The sequence below is a fragment of the Salmo salar genome, chromosome ssa05, assembly GCF_905237065.1.
Source record: "Salmo salar chromosome ssa05, Ssal_v3.1, whole genome shotgun sequence".
Taxonomy (NCBI): domain Eukaryota; kingdom Metazoa; phylum Chordata; class Actinopteri; order Salmoniformes; family Salmonidae; genus Salmo; species Salmo salar.
Genome location: NC_059446.1, coordinates 56,978,674 through 56,995,385, shown reverse-complemented (window position 1 = coordinate 56,995,385; position 16,712 = coordinate 56,978,674). Strand labels below are relative to the sequence as shown.

The following is a 16,712-nucleotide window of genomic DNA, read 5'->3' as shown; positions in this document are numbered from 1 at the left end:
TTACTGTGGTTGAGAACAACCATTCATTTAACACCAAAAGTGAAAACATTTAGGGAGGAAAAAGAGTTGTATGCTGTTAAGCAGGTAATTTTGGGGTCACATTACCTCAGACTACATTATATTTCTCCTTCTCCTCTTCTCTAAGGACAAAGTCAATACTGAGCAAAAACTGAGAATACAACCAATCAGTAATAATCCTGAAACAACAAGAACATTTAGTTTTGGGGAATATGAAGAAATGCAAGGGGCCAACAATAGATCCCTGCGGGACCCCGCATGTAATATCAAAGACAGTCCCCTAATGCAACAAAACATTGTCTCCCAATAAGATATCAGTTAAAACACTCCATTACTGGTCCTGATAAATATACTACATGGCATTCAGGTTGCAGAGTATACCAGTATAGAATGGAGCAATACTGAAAATGTACTCCAATATCACCAGACACCATCAGGTAATTTTGCTTGCAACTTCCTCTTGCTGCAGTAGGGGGATCTACACTACCAGTCAAAAGTTTTAGAACACCTACTCATTCAAGGGTTTTTCTTAATTTTTTACTATTTTATACATTGTAGAATAATAGTGAAGGCATCAAAACTATGAAACAAGCCATATGGAATCATGCATTAAACAAATCAAAATATATTTCATATTTGAGATTCTTCCTTTGCCTTGGTGACAGCTGTGCACACTCTTGGCATTCTCTCAACCAGCTTCATGAGTAGTCACCTGGAATGCATTTTAATTAACAGGTGTGCCTTCTTAAAAGTAAATTTGTGGAATTTCTTTCCTTCTTAATGCATTTGAGCCAATCAATTGTGTTGTGCCAAGGTGGGGGGGGGGGGGGGGGGTATACAGAAGATAGCCCTATTTGGTAAAAGACCAATTCCAGCACAAATAAGCAAAGAGAAACGACAGTCCATCATTACTTTAAGACATGAAAGTCAGTCAAATCCTGAAAATGTCAAGAACTTTGAAAGTTTCTTCAAGTGCAGTCGCAAAAACCATCAAGCGCTATGATGAAACTTGCTCTCATGAGGACCACCACAGGAAAGGAAGACCCAGAGTTACCTCTTCTGCAGAGAATAAGTTCATTACAGTTACCAGCCTCAGAAATTGCAGCCCAAATAAATGCTTCGCAGAGTTCAAGTAACAGACACATCTCAACATCAACTGTTCAGAGGAGACTGTGAATCAGGCCTTCGTGGCTGAATTTCTGCAAAGAAACCACTACTAAAAGGACACTAATAATAAGAAGAGACTTGCAATGGACATTAGACCGGTGGAAATTTGTTCTTTGGTCTGGAGTCCAAATTGGAGATTTTTGGTTCCAACCGCCGTGTCTTTGTGAGACGCTGTGTGGGTGAACGGATGATCTCCGCATGTGTATTTCAAACCATAAAGAATGGAGGAGGAGGTGTGATGGTGCTTTTGCTGGTGACACTGTCAGTGATTTATTATGAATTCAAGGCACACTTAACCTGCATGGCTACCACAGCATTCTGCAGCGATACACCATCCCATCTTGTTTGGGCATAGTGGGACTATCATTTGTTTTTCAAAAGGACAATGACCCAACACACCTCCAGTCTGTGTAAGGGCTATTTTACCAAGGAGAGTGATGGAGTGCTGCATCAGATGACCTGGCCTCCACAAATTCCCGACCTCAACTAAATTGGGATGGTTTGGGATGAGTCGGACCGCAGAGTGAAGGAAAAGCAGCCAACAAGTGCTCAGCATATGTGGGAACTCCTTGAACACTGTTGGAAAAGTATTCAAGGTGAAGCTTGTTGAGAGAATGCCAAGAGTGTGCAAAGTTGTCAACAAGGCTAAGGGTGGCTATTTGAAGAATCTGTTTAAAACCTTTTTGGTTACTACATGATTCCATATGTGTTATTTCATAGTTTATGTCTTCACTATTATTCTACAATGTAGAAAATATTAAAAATAAAGAAATACCCTTGAATGAGTAGGTGTTCTAAAACTTTGGACGGTAGTGTATATTATGAGCAAGATAATGTGTTTCATTCCAGTCAGTGAAGGTTTAAAATAACAAATCTCCCCACATTCGATTAGATTCTTGGGTGACATTTCGCCCCGCGTTCTCCACAGTGGAATTATTGCAGCAGTTCCATTAGAATGGCCAAATGTCTTAGCATACGAGGGAATTAAACATGACAAAATCTATACTTACAAATGTCAAAGGGGAAATCAGGCGAGTCTCCGACAATAAGAACGACTGTTTTCAATATGATATTTGAGACTATTTACCAGAGAGTAGGTTTACTGATCCTTATCGAGTTCTTACAACAAGAATCCCACTACATGACTAACTAAAGAATTCCATCTCTAAACAGGGAAATTCGAGAACACCAAAAACAATATTGCAATTTAACATTTCGTTTGGAGAGAAAAACACAACAAAACAATCACTGACTTTCAATTTTTGTTATAATTACAGTGTCAATTACAGTGAGTGCTTGGCTAACATAGTCATAGATCGATACATTTCAATTTGTTTTCACACAATGGTAACCTAAGGTTTGCTCTTTGCACTATGTCATGTACAGTATAGGAACTCTACATGCAATCTTGGTTAGGTTTCCCAGTCACGGAGTTACAATGTCTGATTGAACAGGGCCTTAAGTGCATTTGGGATATTATATTAAATTACAATTCATTTGGGTGATATGAAAATGAAATAACACAGAAGCAATGAGTTTAAGTTGTGGATGTGCATTAACATAGATATATTTCTACATATCTGGAGGCCAGGAGGACTGAAATAGGGAGTATTGGCAACCCTTTTTGACAAGTATGAATAAGCCCATCTGGGAAGAATTATCCTCATTATAACAGAAAACCTATTACAGTGATTTATGCAAGGTCTTAGTCGGTGTTCCACTATCTGATAAGGATAAGCATTTTCTCATAAAACTGGAACAGGAATGACTAATTAAGAACATCACTCTCCATAGGTCAGTGGAAGACTCTGGCATGCTGGGAATCGCGGACCAAAGACTGAAACATCCGATAGCGCAATCAACCTCATATGTGAAGTAGGTGCATCACACGCTTCCCCGTAAAGAATACAGAGCACCTTGTTTTAATTAGATGACACGTTGACGTCAAAGACCGACCGCCACATGTTGTCGACCCTCCAGAAAATGGAAATCCATCTTCACTCTATTACTCAGGTTGAATTCCTCCTAGCTAATGCTGACAAGGCTAAAATCAAAAGAGATGGTTGAAACCTCTCTCGATCTGCCCTGAACAGTGAGGTACTGCCATTGGTTTGTGATGTGCTATTGCTGCCAGGAAATTGAAGCTGTCATTTGTCCAAATAGCTCAATCTATCACAAACACGAAGCTCACTGGCATATATATCAATTGTTGCACAAACAAGATTACAACCATTATATAATTTGTTTTGGGGGGGGGGCTTTCTATTGTGAGAACATCTGGCTTTTCTATATCCTTTCCAGCTATTGCGACCTACTGTTGTGGGTGAGCGCAACATAGTCACTAGCCAGCAGTAATCCAATCGCTTCAGTAACACATATCCCGCCATCTCTAATCCCATGTTAGGAGTGTTTCACATTCATATAATAATGTAAATGCCGACAGAAACACATTTCAGGTCAACCACATCAACCCTGACAACTCCAGTGAACTTTTGACAGGCCAATGGGGAACCTCAAACACCATCCAGAGCAGAGCCTTCCCATGAGACACAGCTGAGGTATGAATGCGGTAGGGCAAACACTTGAACCAATGTGTGTGTGTGTAAGTGTAACATGGCTTTTTCACACTTGGAGGACGTCTTTATCCTCTGCATGTTTCTTTTATTGAAAACAAAACAGAATATCTGTCTGGATGGAAAGGTCAAAAGGTTATATTCCACCCACGTAAGCATACACGTGCGCACACACACACACCCAACATCTAACACAGACAGAACAATTAGGAGGGAATGCTCTGGAACAAGGACTTACACAGTTCTCATTGTGTTTTGATCGGCTTTTTTGAAACGTGCATTCCAGGGGGACTCTAAATCTATTTGAGCAGGACGTAAGACCAGGCAAATTAAAGAAAACAACAAAACAAGGGGGCATACCTTTGAGTGATGAAGCTGGATGCCATAGACTAAAATATTTCCGAGCTTTGCTCCTGTGGCGAGCTCCATCATGGCCGCCGGCTCTCCTCCCGTCGGCTCGCTGGCGGACGAACCGTCCTCCGACACGTTCAAATAGACCTAGCAGAAGAAGCCCAGCCACACCCAGTCAGACATGCATCTCCTGCCAATAACGAGACTCCCTCACAGAGACTTAGAGAACCATTAAACCTTTGGATCAATTAAAGCACCATTGTTCAAAACACTCGTAAGAAAGACATGCTGCGACTGAACAAGCATGTTTATTTAAGGCCCTCGTTTGGGAGGGATGTTGGAGGAGCGTGTTGTGGTGTTCGGGGTAAACACACGTCGGATAGCACTCTGGGAGGTATTAATGCCTCTGGTTCAGGTGGAAAGGCCTCATGCGGTTTATTTAGATAGATGGGCCCACCTTAAGACAGCATTAACCAGCCCTGATGAGTCCCTTTGTGTGTCATGCATGGGGATGTGAAAGCATCTACACTGCTGCAGCAAAACGTATATTTCTAATTGGGCTGTTGACTGACGCTCGACAGGGTGAATTCCCTCCAATTATGTCTTCATATACAGGGTGTGTGTTGTAAGCTCAATGTCAAATGTGTTCATTAATCTGTTATAAACCTTCTATTATACATCATATGGCTATAAGTCAAGTATTTCTTGAATAAGTAAAGTAAGTCACTTGTCATCTAGCAACATCTGTTTCAATTCAAATCAGTGATATTATTGATTTGTTTTGCTGCTGTAGAAGGTGCCAGTTTGGCTCAAGTCTAGACGAGATCATTACCAGGCACATACTGAATCAATTGCCACGCACTCTATGAAACTCGATTATCTCCCACTCTGATTGCTAGGTCATTGTTTAATGCTACAGACTAAGCCAAGGTTTCCTAAACCTCGGTCCTCAGGGCCCCAAGAGGTGCACGTTTTGTTTTTTTGCCCTAGCACTACACAGCCGATTCAAATAATGAACTAATCATCGACTTTCGATCATTTGAATCAGCTGTTTAGTGTTAGGGTAAAAACCAAAATGTGCACCCCTTGGGACCTCGAGGACCGAGTTTGGGAAACGCTGGACTAAAGCCCTCAAGAAACAACAACATGTGCCATCTAAAGCCACCCAGATATCCTTCACTGTTGATTCTGCGTCCTCGCTTAAGACGGGGAAATTCTGAGATCGCTCGGTGAGCCAACTCTTGTTTTGAATTCAGCCTCCCACCTCGCCAACTCTGTTTGGAATTAAGCCTTCCCGTGATGCTGATGTTTAATGTAGGACATCCTTAAGCTGCCATGAAATCGACTTAGGCCGGGAGTAAATGTATTTTTAATAAAGTGCTGGATGTGGGGGGTCCTAGGGTTCTCTACCTGTGAAAAGGGCATCTGGTCCACAGTAAGAGTTGTGGGGAAAACTCAGCCACAGATGCATTTACTCTGCTGTGGTAGAGAGTGTTGCTCCCACCCTAATGCAGCCTGGAACCTAGCTCCACACCACCGGAAAGGAGCTGTGTGTGTGTGTGTGTGTGTGTGTGTGTGTGTGTGTGTGTGTGTGTACTTGCATGCACAGAGGTTCACTGAAGACCTAACAAGGCCTTGCAACGCAAATCAAGGCAGGCAGTTTAATCAAGTTATCCTGTATGACATTTGCAATGATTAAAACCGAGTTGTTTTGAAGACGTAAAGACTCGCTTAGAGAAAATGACAGAATGCAACTTCCCCAAGCCCACTGCACCTTTTTCTTCTCACTTTGTTTTGGCAGTTGTGCTGTTGCCGGGGTGAAAAGGTAAAAATCACAAAAAGTAAACAGGACCTTCATAAAGTAAATGTTTATTTTGGGCTCCAATTAGATCAATTTGCAGGGAGGGGGGGGTCTACTTGAGCTGTCATGAGTTAATGTTGCTCTGTGGTTGATATTGACATCTGAAACGAGCCAAACGGTAAGTGAAAGGAGTGAAGTGGGGGGGGGGGGGGGGGGTATAGGGTTTCTAAACAGCAACATAGTTTCGTCGGAGGGACCAGAGGTAGACTGCAAAGTGAACATTTTACAAGCGGAAAAAAGGTTGCCTGGCCATGTAGTACATATACCTTGAGGAAACTAGAGCCTGTCTGGACCAGACGTGTGCTTTAGAAAACACCCAGCACAAGTTCATTCACAGTGTGGGAAACCTGATTGAGACATGATAAATGTCCACTAAGTCCACTAAGCACAGACAACACCCGTATACACAATGTTCTCTGTTAACTCTGCTAACTCACCTTGTTCTGAATGTGTGCGATTGCTACTGGGATACCCAAACATCAGAGCATTCCATGGCCTTCGCAAGCTTACAGTCCATCCTTAAAGCAACACGGCCAACTCACCATAAATCAAAGTGATCAGTAAGGGGCAAAGAGCCCCAAGCATAGAGGACTGAAGACAGTCTAATTTCCAGTACCAGAACGAGTGTTGGTAAGGCAACTCAATTCATATGAGGCTCTATTTACACATGTATCCCCATGTGAACTCAACTCACCCAAATAATGACCACTGGATGCAGGAGTGCTCGGTCTGCCTCCTCCAACGCACCCAGAATTCTTCCAACTTCACAAAAGCAAGAACTGTTGACCTACGGATAAAAATTATTGTCAGAAAAGAGTGGAATATTGTTGAGTTGGCCATCTGAACAGCAAAAAAAATGTCATGTGCATAACCTATTTCCAACATGGTAATAACATAAACATAACATAAATAACAAACAATATTCAGAATGTTGAAACAGGTTTACTTATATTCTGTTTTCCTAAACTCCTGAAGTGTGAACTTACAGAAACTTGAATAAAGTTCCACTCTTTTGACAGAGATTTGGCATTGTCTCCTATCAAGTCTGAGATCACATCCACCTCCTTGAAGAAAGACACAAAGACACATTTTACAGAAATACTACATTAAAATGTGATATAAACCAAATAATGATGTTAGTGAATGCTGTTAAATTCCATTGGAATGCAGGGGAGCTCAACTACAGTCCCAGAGGGATTTCCATGCTGGTATTAATTTCTCCCTGGCACTTAATCAATTAATTTCAGCCAGAAAGTCTCAGTCCACACACACCTGGTTACCCAATAATAAATGGGTCCCTGATTAGAAAGCAAGGACAAAACCAGCATACATTAAGTAGCTCCAGGACTAGAGTTGAACACCATTGATCTTAAGCTAAATTCTCTCCAAGGCTGGATTGCTCATTAGAACAAATGGAAGAGACAGGGAACTACTGCTGGGCTCTCTTTGTCTCTCTGAGCTGGCAGAATGATAAAGCGTACAGAGAAGCCTGGAGACAGAATTGTAGACGAGCCAAGTTAAATTTCATTACACTGTAAATCGAATCAAAATTCAGTGCAGTCCAAAATAATAAAAGCATTTTTGTTCACTGTAATTGTAACCACATTTCAGCTGAGTATCTTTCAACAAATTTAGCCCTTGAATACAAATAGAATGAAGCTGTACGACATGGTACGGTCAGTGTGTCCATTTCATGTCGATCTTTTCTGTTTTCCCAGTAATTCTTCCCTGGTCCTGTCTAACATTTCCTACACAAGAGGAAATAAACACAGAAACAAACATCAACGCTCTGTGTTTGTCACTGACTGGGACTTGTACAATGTTAACCGTTTAGAATAACAATGACAGTTGGAAATCTAAATGGTTACGGGAAACATGTGGAGGGTTATTTGGTCCAGAAAGATAAGTTGCTTGTGGGTTCTGAGGGAAAACCATCAGTCAGAAATGTAGATTTGCAAGATTACATTTTCTGACATGATTTAAACAAGGTTAGTTGGGCATGAAATTCTGGTATGGGATGTTTGTTCAAGAGACAGGAGGTCAAGGACCAACTACAGGACACACCAGAGAGTCCGTGACCGAGGCAGAAATCAAGTTCCAGGCTGCCAGAGGAAAAAAAGAGAACTGCCCCAAACTATGAGTTTCAATTCAGAAAGTGGTAAGATGTTACCACATTGTTTCCTAGTAAAATCATATAAATACCAAGTCCCAGCTTAAAATAAGGTGTTACCTATTACTTTTTCAAGCTATGAGTTGCTTGTTTGAAATGCTGAGAAACTCAGACCAAGAGAAAGGATAGACATGATTTGAATATAGTGCTCAGAGTGTAGTTCAGTGAGCTTTGTCCCGGCCTAGCCCTAGCTTTTCCTCTATCTGGCTGTGTCCATGACTAAATATCTAGTAGGTCAAGGTTAATATTTTGGAAAAAGGAGTGATGTAATTCATGTGTTCCAAGACTGTATTTAATCTTGAGTGAATATGAAATACTAAGCTAAGCTGAAAATGTTAGAGATAAGGAGGGGATGGAGGTGTTCTCCCTTCATCAGATCCTCCCTTCCTATCATGACGTTAATGTCTATTAGTTTGGGCTCCGACAAAAATTGACTCGGAGCCTATTTTTTTTTTTTAAAGATGCAGACGTTTCAGTTGCAGCTCTAATGTAATGTCAGAATTATGTTTTAGTGGTTAAATTCCAATTCCTTTGTCTCAGGAGACTGAAATAAACGTGGCACTAATAGGTTTACTTATTAATCAAAAGAATAATGAATAAAAGCTGTTTACTTGAATAACGTCTGGGAATGTCTGTTAAAGGACAAGTGATCTGGGGTTATTGAGACAAATACTTCTATAAACCTACAACAAACTAAAAAAGTACTTGACCAACATCGTGTACAGAACAAGAAATAAAAGCACTAATGAGAACATTGTTTATAATATATTACATATCAATACAATTTTATGTATATTTTGTATCTTCCACTATGATTATGGCATCACATCCATATTCATCCTGCTAGGAGAATCCCCTAATCATATTCTCCCCACAATAACACACACACGCTGCAAAATCCTCCACCTGCACACACACTACACTGTGTGCTCGCCTCCAAGCTCCAGCTCAGCTCAGGCTCTACCTCCCTTATCCCCTGTATTAGATTCATTAAATGGCACTGATCACAAAGCTAATTCCGCCTCCTCCATTTTCTCTCCTTTCATCTCGTTCGAACCCCTGGGAAGGATGTATCTGGTCCCAGACACGCGTGCACCACAACACGACCCCACTGGCCACCCGAGTACAGGGAACAGTGGTTCCAATCAAAGCCAAAGCCTTAGGTTCCTAGGATCCCATACAGTACATCCCAGGGGTCTGCCTAGCACCACGGCAGCTAGATCCGCTGCCTGTTTGACACGTACCACCTGATGAAGAGCTTGGCACTGCTTCACAGGAGGATGAGCTGTCGGTGCTTTCCCTGCATCACCAAAACATTTCACCCGCCGTGCACTTCCCCCCTCTGTTATCAACTACTGAGGGAGGATGTATACACACTTTCCGATATACGCAGGAAGGAAGAGACTCTCGGCGGCAATGTGGGGACGGTATGGTGGGAGGCCTGTCTGTTTTAAAACAAATGAGAATGGAGAAGTGCAATGTGGTGGGGACGATATGGCAACCTGTGACCCCTTCACCGTGACTGAGAATGAATGGGAGACATGTCATACAGGGACAGTATGAGGAAACAGGGAGCCATTCAACATGACGGGCGAAGGGTGGTAGTGAGGAGTCATCGCTGAACACTCAATTAATCAGATCATTCCCATGGCATGAACTACATGACTGCCATCTGCTTTCCGTCATGCCGGGGAGGTGGAGAGGCAAAGGGGGGGGGATGGAGGGAGGAGGGTGTGGAAGCCTTCAGACAAGCTCCATTATAGGTCTAACAGCAGATGGCAAGTCTAACCAGGGCCCACCCAAGCGGAGCTCACATGGTCTGGGAGAGGGGGGGGGTTGTTGGAGGGGTGGAAGAAACATCAATGTGATGATCGAATGTAAAATCTCACAAACATTGTAATTGTAATCATAATCATCATCATAATCATCACCATACCATGTCCAAAGCGCTCATGCTCCTCTGCAGAGCGTTGGCCAGCTCTGTAGCCTGTGCAGAGCCACCTGTGACAACACAGGCCGACTGGGAGAGAGTCTCTGAAAAAGAAAGTGTACTTTGACCACTTTTGCTGCAAATCTCCATTACTTAGCAATGATAATAATCTTTAAACATTGTGAGAATTCATTTAAAATCACCACCACTCGGGATTCAACTTGATTTACGTGGGGAAGTGATGTGCCAAAGACACACACACACGAAGATGTATTCTTGCATATGCTCCCAACACACACTAACAAAGAATTCATTCACACACAAAGCTCTCGTGGTATAATTACTATGCTCAATATGTCATAATCCAGTTGGTCGGCCCAGGTGCATACAGAGGTAAAGAGTAGGACTGATGACTTTATGAATGTTTCCCTGACTGTGTAGAGACCATGATGGCTCTACCCTGCCCTGACTTGTATGGATGGCGTTCACATCACAGACTGCAAACACCCTCCCTTACTTTCTGACAAACCTAAACAAGACTTCATAGAATATCTTCCTGGGAGAACAATAAAAGACTATTCTATTTCTCGTCGACATCACTCTATTCCATTCTAAACTGGCATTGTCTCACACAGGAGAAAAAAAACCACCTTTACATCACTTTTGTTGTATAGAAAATAGTGCTAACGAACATTAGGTCTATAAAGTACGTGGTTTTTCTGTCGGAGGCAAACAACGATCGTGTAAGTATTGCACATAACAGTATAAGCTGTGTATAAAAATATATACAGATACAGTCACATACCTTTGACAATGGACTCTGCTGCAGCCAGATCTCGTTTGTAGGTCACCTACAGGACAAATAAACTTAGTTTAACAACATGTTAGCATCACACCTGCTCTAAAAAGCATTGTTCATTTTTGTGAAAATATATTTAGATTCATAGGCCTCCATTACTGGCTTACTTCAACGCTATCAAAACCATAAAAACCCTTTGCTTTCAGTCATCATATCAAATAGTATTAAATACAATACACAATGTATGAATTCAAATCTGTACTTGTCCCTGTATAACAAACTAGTAGTAAGCATACAATTAGAGCTAAGACAATAGCCTAATTTAAAGGCATTGTCCCAGACTGAGTTAGTGTCCCAGGCTGGCTCACCTTCCACAGGGTTGGCGGGCCCTCGATGAGCTTGGCGTTGGTGCCACAGTACTGCAGAGCCAGATGAAGGCACTCGGTGCCAAACTCAAAGTCCGACTCGCTGCACTATGAGGACAGGACACAAGAGACGTGGGATTGTTGACGACGCGTAAACTGAGTTAGCTCCCATTTCATAAACAGAGTTGAGCAAGTCTTCTGGGGACAAACAAAGGATAGGTCACAAACTCACATCAACCATAGTTACATCTAAACAGATATTTCACCTAGTTGGCTCTAACCAGCGACCTTTCGGTTATTGGCCCAACGCTCTTAACCACTAGGCTACCTGCCACCCCAAATCAGAGGAGAGTTGAGTTCATAAACACCTTGGCCCAGTGCAGTGAGAACACATTGGAATCAGATTGCCATTGCTGTAGATCGCATTGCATTGAACATTTGATATAAGCAATGAGCTCATGCCTTTTAAGATACTTTGATTTAGCCTTTGTTGTCCACCACAGTAACTCATGCTACCTGAGATAATATGCGGGCAATATTTTATCAGGGTTATAAAAGAGAGGGCCTTTTTCTCAGGACCCTGAAACTGAAGGAGAAATTACAGGAGAAATATAACTGCGTCCTGTGGTAATTGAACCTGTAGCGTTTTCTCCCGGTACAAAAGGCGTGCACTGGGGACAGGATAGTGTGTCTCCCCTTTGTCTTTTCAGCCCAGAGTTCTGCCAGACTCAATGCATGTCAAACTACAAATGTGAGGCTCACGTAGATTTGGGGGGAATATGTCCTACAGTGCTAACTTGACAGACACCTTACACTTTCCCAACTTTGATGGACACAAGTGGAGAGGGGGTGGGGCACTCCCCATCGCGCCAGAGCCTCTCGTTTTCACAAATACACTTACATCACTACAAATTTGTCTTCATTTTCGGTGAAATGCTACTTGACACTCTGCTTCTCTTGCATAGTGAATGTGCTCTCATTTTCAGAGAGTCAAATCCAAAACCAACAGGGCTCCCTGGTAATCTGAAATTCATATGCGCCAGGAACCAAAATAACTGCAGACAAATGGGGCTCCAATTGGACCCATACTTCGGCTTTTAGTCAAGGCTTCCTACGTCCTTCAAAACACTGGTATCTGCATCACCATCTAAATCGAGCCAAAGTTCAAATCGCAGAGCTCTGAAGTATCTGGGCTGTTTGAAAAATAAATATGGTGAATTTTTGCAGTGACGGATTTGTGATAGACAGAAAATGTTACAACGTAAAAGTTATAAGCCTACGTTTTAAGATAAGAACCCACACATTTATGGTTTTGGTCAAAGGGCTGATTCCTCACAAATCTAGAAGAACCAAAAAAAGTATTGGGAGGATTTTCACAACATTTAATCCATAGAAGGGTCCTTTGGAGGAAGGATTGTTGAGATTTGAATCTTAAAGCACAATTGAGAAATAATGAATTGAAGTGTGACATAATGAACATGTGACATTATGGCCTCACCCAGGCATAATGTTTCATCTGTAGGTGCTACAAAGAAAAATGAGTTTCATATGAAACTTTACCACTGGTTCTGTAATACGAGTAATAATTTGATTTGAATAATGATTTTCTTACATTAATGTATGAATATTTAAAAATAGAATATAGAGAATATATAATTTTTGATTTGACAAATGTTTCAATATATTGTTGAACATAATATACTCTACAGGCATATCAAAGTTCCAAAGTGGGATCTCTGCTAGTTTTAATGTTATGGACAATTTTATACAGAGAAATTGTCATAGTAGGCAAATGTAACCAATCACAGCCCTCCTTTTACTTGTATCATTGCACATCCTGCAAATCACCAGCAGAGGGCAACTGTTCTGAATCGATTTTCACATTTACTGTTTGTAATGCTTACAAATTGGATCATAACTCGAACAGTAGAAAAGATCCCACTCTGGATCTTTGAAATGCCCGTAGAGTATATTATGTTAAAAAAATATAATGAAAAATGTAGCAAACCAAAACATTTTCAGTGTTGGGGGTAATGCGTTACAAAAGTATTGCATTACACTAATGCATTATTTGTATCAGTAATGGAGTAATATAACAAGTTACTGTGTTAAAATGTTGTAATACCATTAGTTACTTTTTCAAGTAACGCATCCAATACTGGCAAATTGGGCCACCTTGATTGGCAAAGTGGGACACTTAATTATTTATTGTAAAGAAGGACAATTGAGAGAGTAAATAATATATACATGAGTAAATAATATATATTTGTGATAAACATCAATTATTCATACAAATTAAATGTATTAAAACACTCTTTAGGTATTTTTGTGGAACATTAATAATCTACACAAAATACTCTGCAATGTCAAAGTGGAAGAAATATTTTAACATTTGTAAAAGAAAATATGAAAAATAAAACACTGATATATCTTGATTAGATAAGTATTCAACACCCTGAGTCAACACGTTAGAATCCCCTTTGGCATTGATTACAGCTGTGAGTCTTTCTGCCTAAGTCTCTAAGAGCTTTCAACAGCTGGGTTGTTCAACATTTTGCCCATTATTCTTATCAAAATTCTTCGAGCTCTGTCAAATTGGTTGATGATCATTGCTAGACAACCATTTTCAAGTCGTGCCATATATTTTCAAGCAGATTTAAATCAAAACTGTAACTTGGCCACTCAGGAACATTTACTGTCTTCTTGGTAAGCAACTCCAGAGTAGATTTGGCCTTGTGTTTTAGGTTATTATGCTGCTGAAAGGTGAATTTATCTCCCAGTGTCTGGTGGAAAGCATACTGAACCAGGTTTTCCTCCAGGATTTTGCCTGTGCTGAGATACATTCCGTTTCTTTTTTTAACCTGAAAAACTCCTGTCCTTAAAGATTACAAGCATACCAATAACATGATGCAGCCACCACTATGCTTGAAAATATGGAAAAGTGGTACTCAGTGATGTGTTGTATTTGCCCCAAACATAACACTTTATATTTCAGCACAAAAAGTGATTTGCTTTGGCACATTTTTTGCCGTTTTACTTTAGCACCTTGTTGCAAACAGGATGCATGTTTTGGAATATTTTTTTTATTCTGTAGAGGATTCCTCGTTTTCACTCTGTCAATTAGGTTAGTATTGTGAATTAACTACAATTATTATTATTTTATTTTTTATGTATTTAACTGACTTGCCTAGTTAAATAAAAGGTTAAGAACAAATTCTTATTTACGATGACACCCTACCAAAAAGCAAAAGGCCTCCCGTGGGGACAGTGGCTGGGATAAAACAAAAATATATACATAGGACAAAACACACATTACGACAAGAGAGACACCACAACACTACATAAAGAGAGACCTAAGACAACATAGCATGGCAGCAACACATGACAACACAGCATGGTAGCAACAGCACATGACAACATGGTAGCAACACAACATGGTAGGAAGACAAAACAGGGTACAAACATTGTAGGGTACAGACAACAGCACAAAGGCAAGAGGGTAGAGACAACAATACATCACGCAAAGCAGCCACAACTGTCAGTAACAGTGTCCATGATTGAGTCTTTGAATGAAGAATGTTGTTGATCCATCCTCAGTTCTCTCCTATAACAGCCATTAAACTCTAACTGTTTTAAAGTCATCATTGACCTCATGTTGAAATCCCAGAGTGATTTCCTTCCTCTCCAGCAACTGAGCTAGGAAGGATGCCTGTATCTGTGTAGTGACTGGGTGTATTGATACACCATCCAAGGTGTAATTAATAACTTCACCATGCTCAAAGGGATATTCAATGTCTGCTTTTTTTTCTTTAATAGGTGCCCTTCTTTGCGAGGCATTGGAAAACCTCTGTGGTCTTTGTGGTTGAATCTGTGTTTGAAATTCACTGCTCGACTGAGGGACCTTAAAGAAAATTGTATGTGTGGGGTACAGAGATGAGGTAGTCATTCAAAAATCATGTTAAACACTATTATTGCATACAAGTCCATTTATTATTGCACATTTTTACTTAGGCTTGCCATAACAAAGGGGTTGAATACTTATTGACAAGACATTTCAGCTTTTTATTTTCTACTTATTTGTAAACATTTCAAAAAACATAATTCCACTTTGACATTGAGGTATTGTGTCTAGGCCAGTGACCAAAAAAATCTAAATGTAATCAATTTTAAATTCAGGCTGTAACACAACAAAATTTGAAAAAGGTCAATGGGTGTGAACAATTTCTGAAGGCACTACCTGTATGGTTATGAGTATAGATAGCTAGGGTTTTTAATGTTGGTGAGGTCATATATTTCCAAGTAAAATGAAGCTATGCTAGCTTTCTCTAGCAAGCTAGCCAACAGCAGATTTAAGGAAAGTTAAATGGAACATTTTAAACTATTTAGAAAATGGATTTCTGTTAAGGAAACATGCATTTCATAATCCCCCCAAAATGTATTTTTCCATTAAAATGACCTAGGGGAGTGTCAGTTCGAAAGTAACATGGTCTCCCAGTTTGACAGTAGGCAATTGGCAGCAGCATACCACCCTGAAATACCACTGCTGGCTTGCCTCTGATGCTAAGCAGGGTCGGTCCATGGATGGGAGACCAGATTATTCTGGATGCGGTGTTGGAAGGCCAGTATAAGGCACTCTTTACACTAGTCTAAAAATATTCCAATGCCCCAGGTTGGTGATTGGGGACATTGCCCTGTATAGGGTGCTGTCTTTTGGATGAGGCATTAAAACAGGTGTCCTGACTCTCTGTGATCACTAAAGATCCCATGGCTCTCATCGTTAAGAGTAGGGGTGTTAACCCCGGCGTCCTGGCTACATTCCCAAACTGGACGTCATCATGGCCACCTAATCATCCTCAGCTTCCAATTGGCTCATTCATCCCCTGTAACTATTCCCCAGGTTGTTGCTGTAAATGAGAATGTGTTCTCAGTCACTTTACCAGGTAAAATAAGTGTTGTAAAAATAATGGAACACTATCAACATTTTAACAAGGTGAGTACTGTAGTACAAAAACCACTTAGTCATTTTCAATTACATCCCATTACAAAATATATTGTAAAGAGAGACTGAATATCCTTTCTTCCTTTTTTTATAACATTATCTACCTCATAACACTGTCATTTATTTACCATTATGCCTCTGTTATTACACAGGATGCCACACCCACAATGATGATGTCATACCCTTTGAACCTATTGTTTATTATTACATACAGTTGAAGTCGGACGTATACATACATTTAGGTTGGAGTCATTAAAACTCATTTTTCCAACCACTCCACACATTTCTTGTTAACAAACTATAGTTTTGGCAAGTCGGTTAGGACATCTCATTTGTGCATGACAAGTAATTTTTCAAACAATTGTTTACAGACAGATTTATTTCACTTAATCACAATTCCAGTGTAGCAGAACTTTACATACACGAAGTTGACTGTGCCTTTAAACAGCTTGGAAAATTCCAGAAAATTATGTCATGGC

The 16,712-nt window shown here is 40.5% G+C and overlaps 1 protein-coding gene across 1 annotated transcript in view; it reads right to left on the bottom strand.

Moving 5' to 3' along the window:
* The window catches only part of crppa (CDP-L-ribitol pyrophosphorylase A), a 36,488-nt gene that overhangs the window by 14,223 nt on the left and 5,553 nt on the right, over positions 1 to 16,712 (bottom strand). The window contains exons 4-9 of the mRNA XM_014200612.2: positions 11,238 to 11,342; positions 10,876 to 10,921; positions 10,077 to 10,174; positions 6,957 to 7,034; positions 6,665 to 6,757; positions 4,119 to 4,256 (exon numbers count right to left, since the gene is read on the bottom strand). Of these exons, the coding sequence (XP_014056087.1) occupies positions 4,119 to 4,256; positions 6,665 to 6,757; positions 6,957 to 7,034; positions 10,077 to 10,174; positions 10,876 to 10,921; positions 11,238 to 11,342 (558 nt within the window). The remainder of the gene's footprint in view (positions 1 to 4,118; positions 4,257 to 6,664; positions 6,758 to 6,956; positions 7,035 to 10,076; positions 10,175 to 10,875; positions 10,922 to 11,237; positions 11,343 to 16,712) is intronic.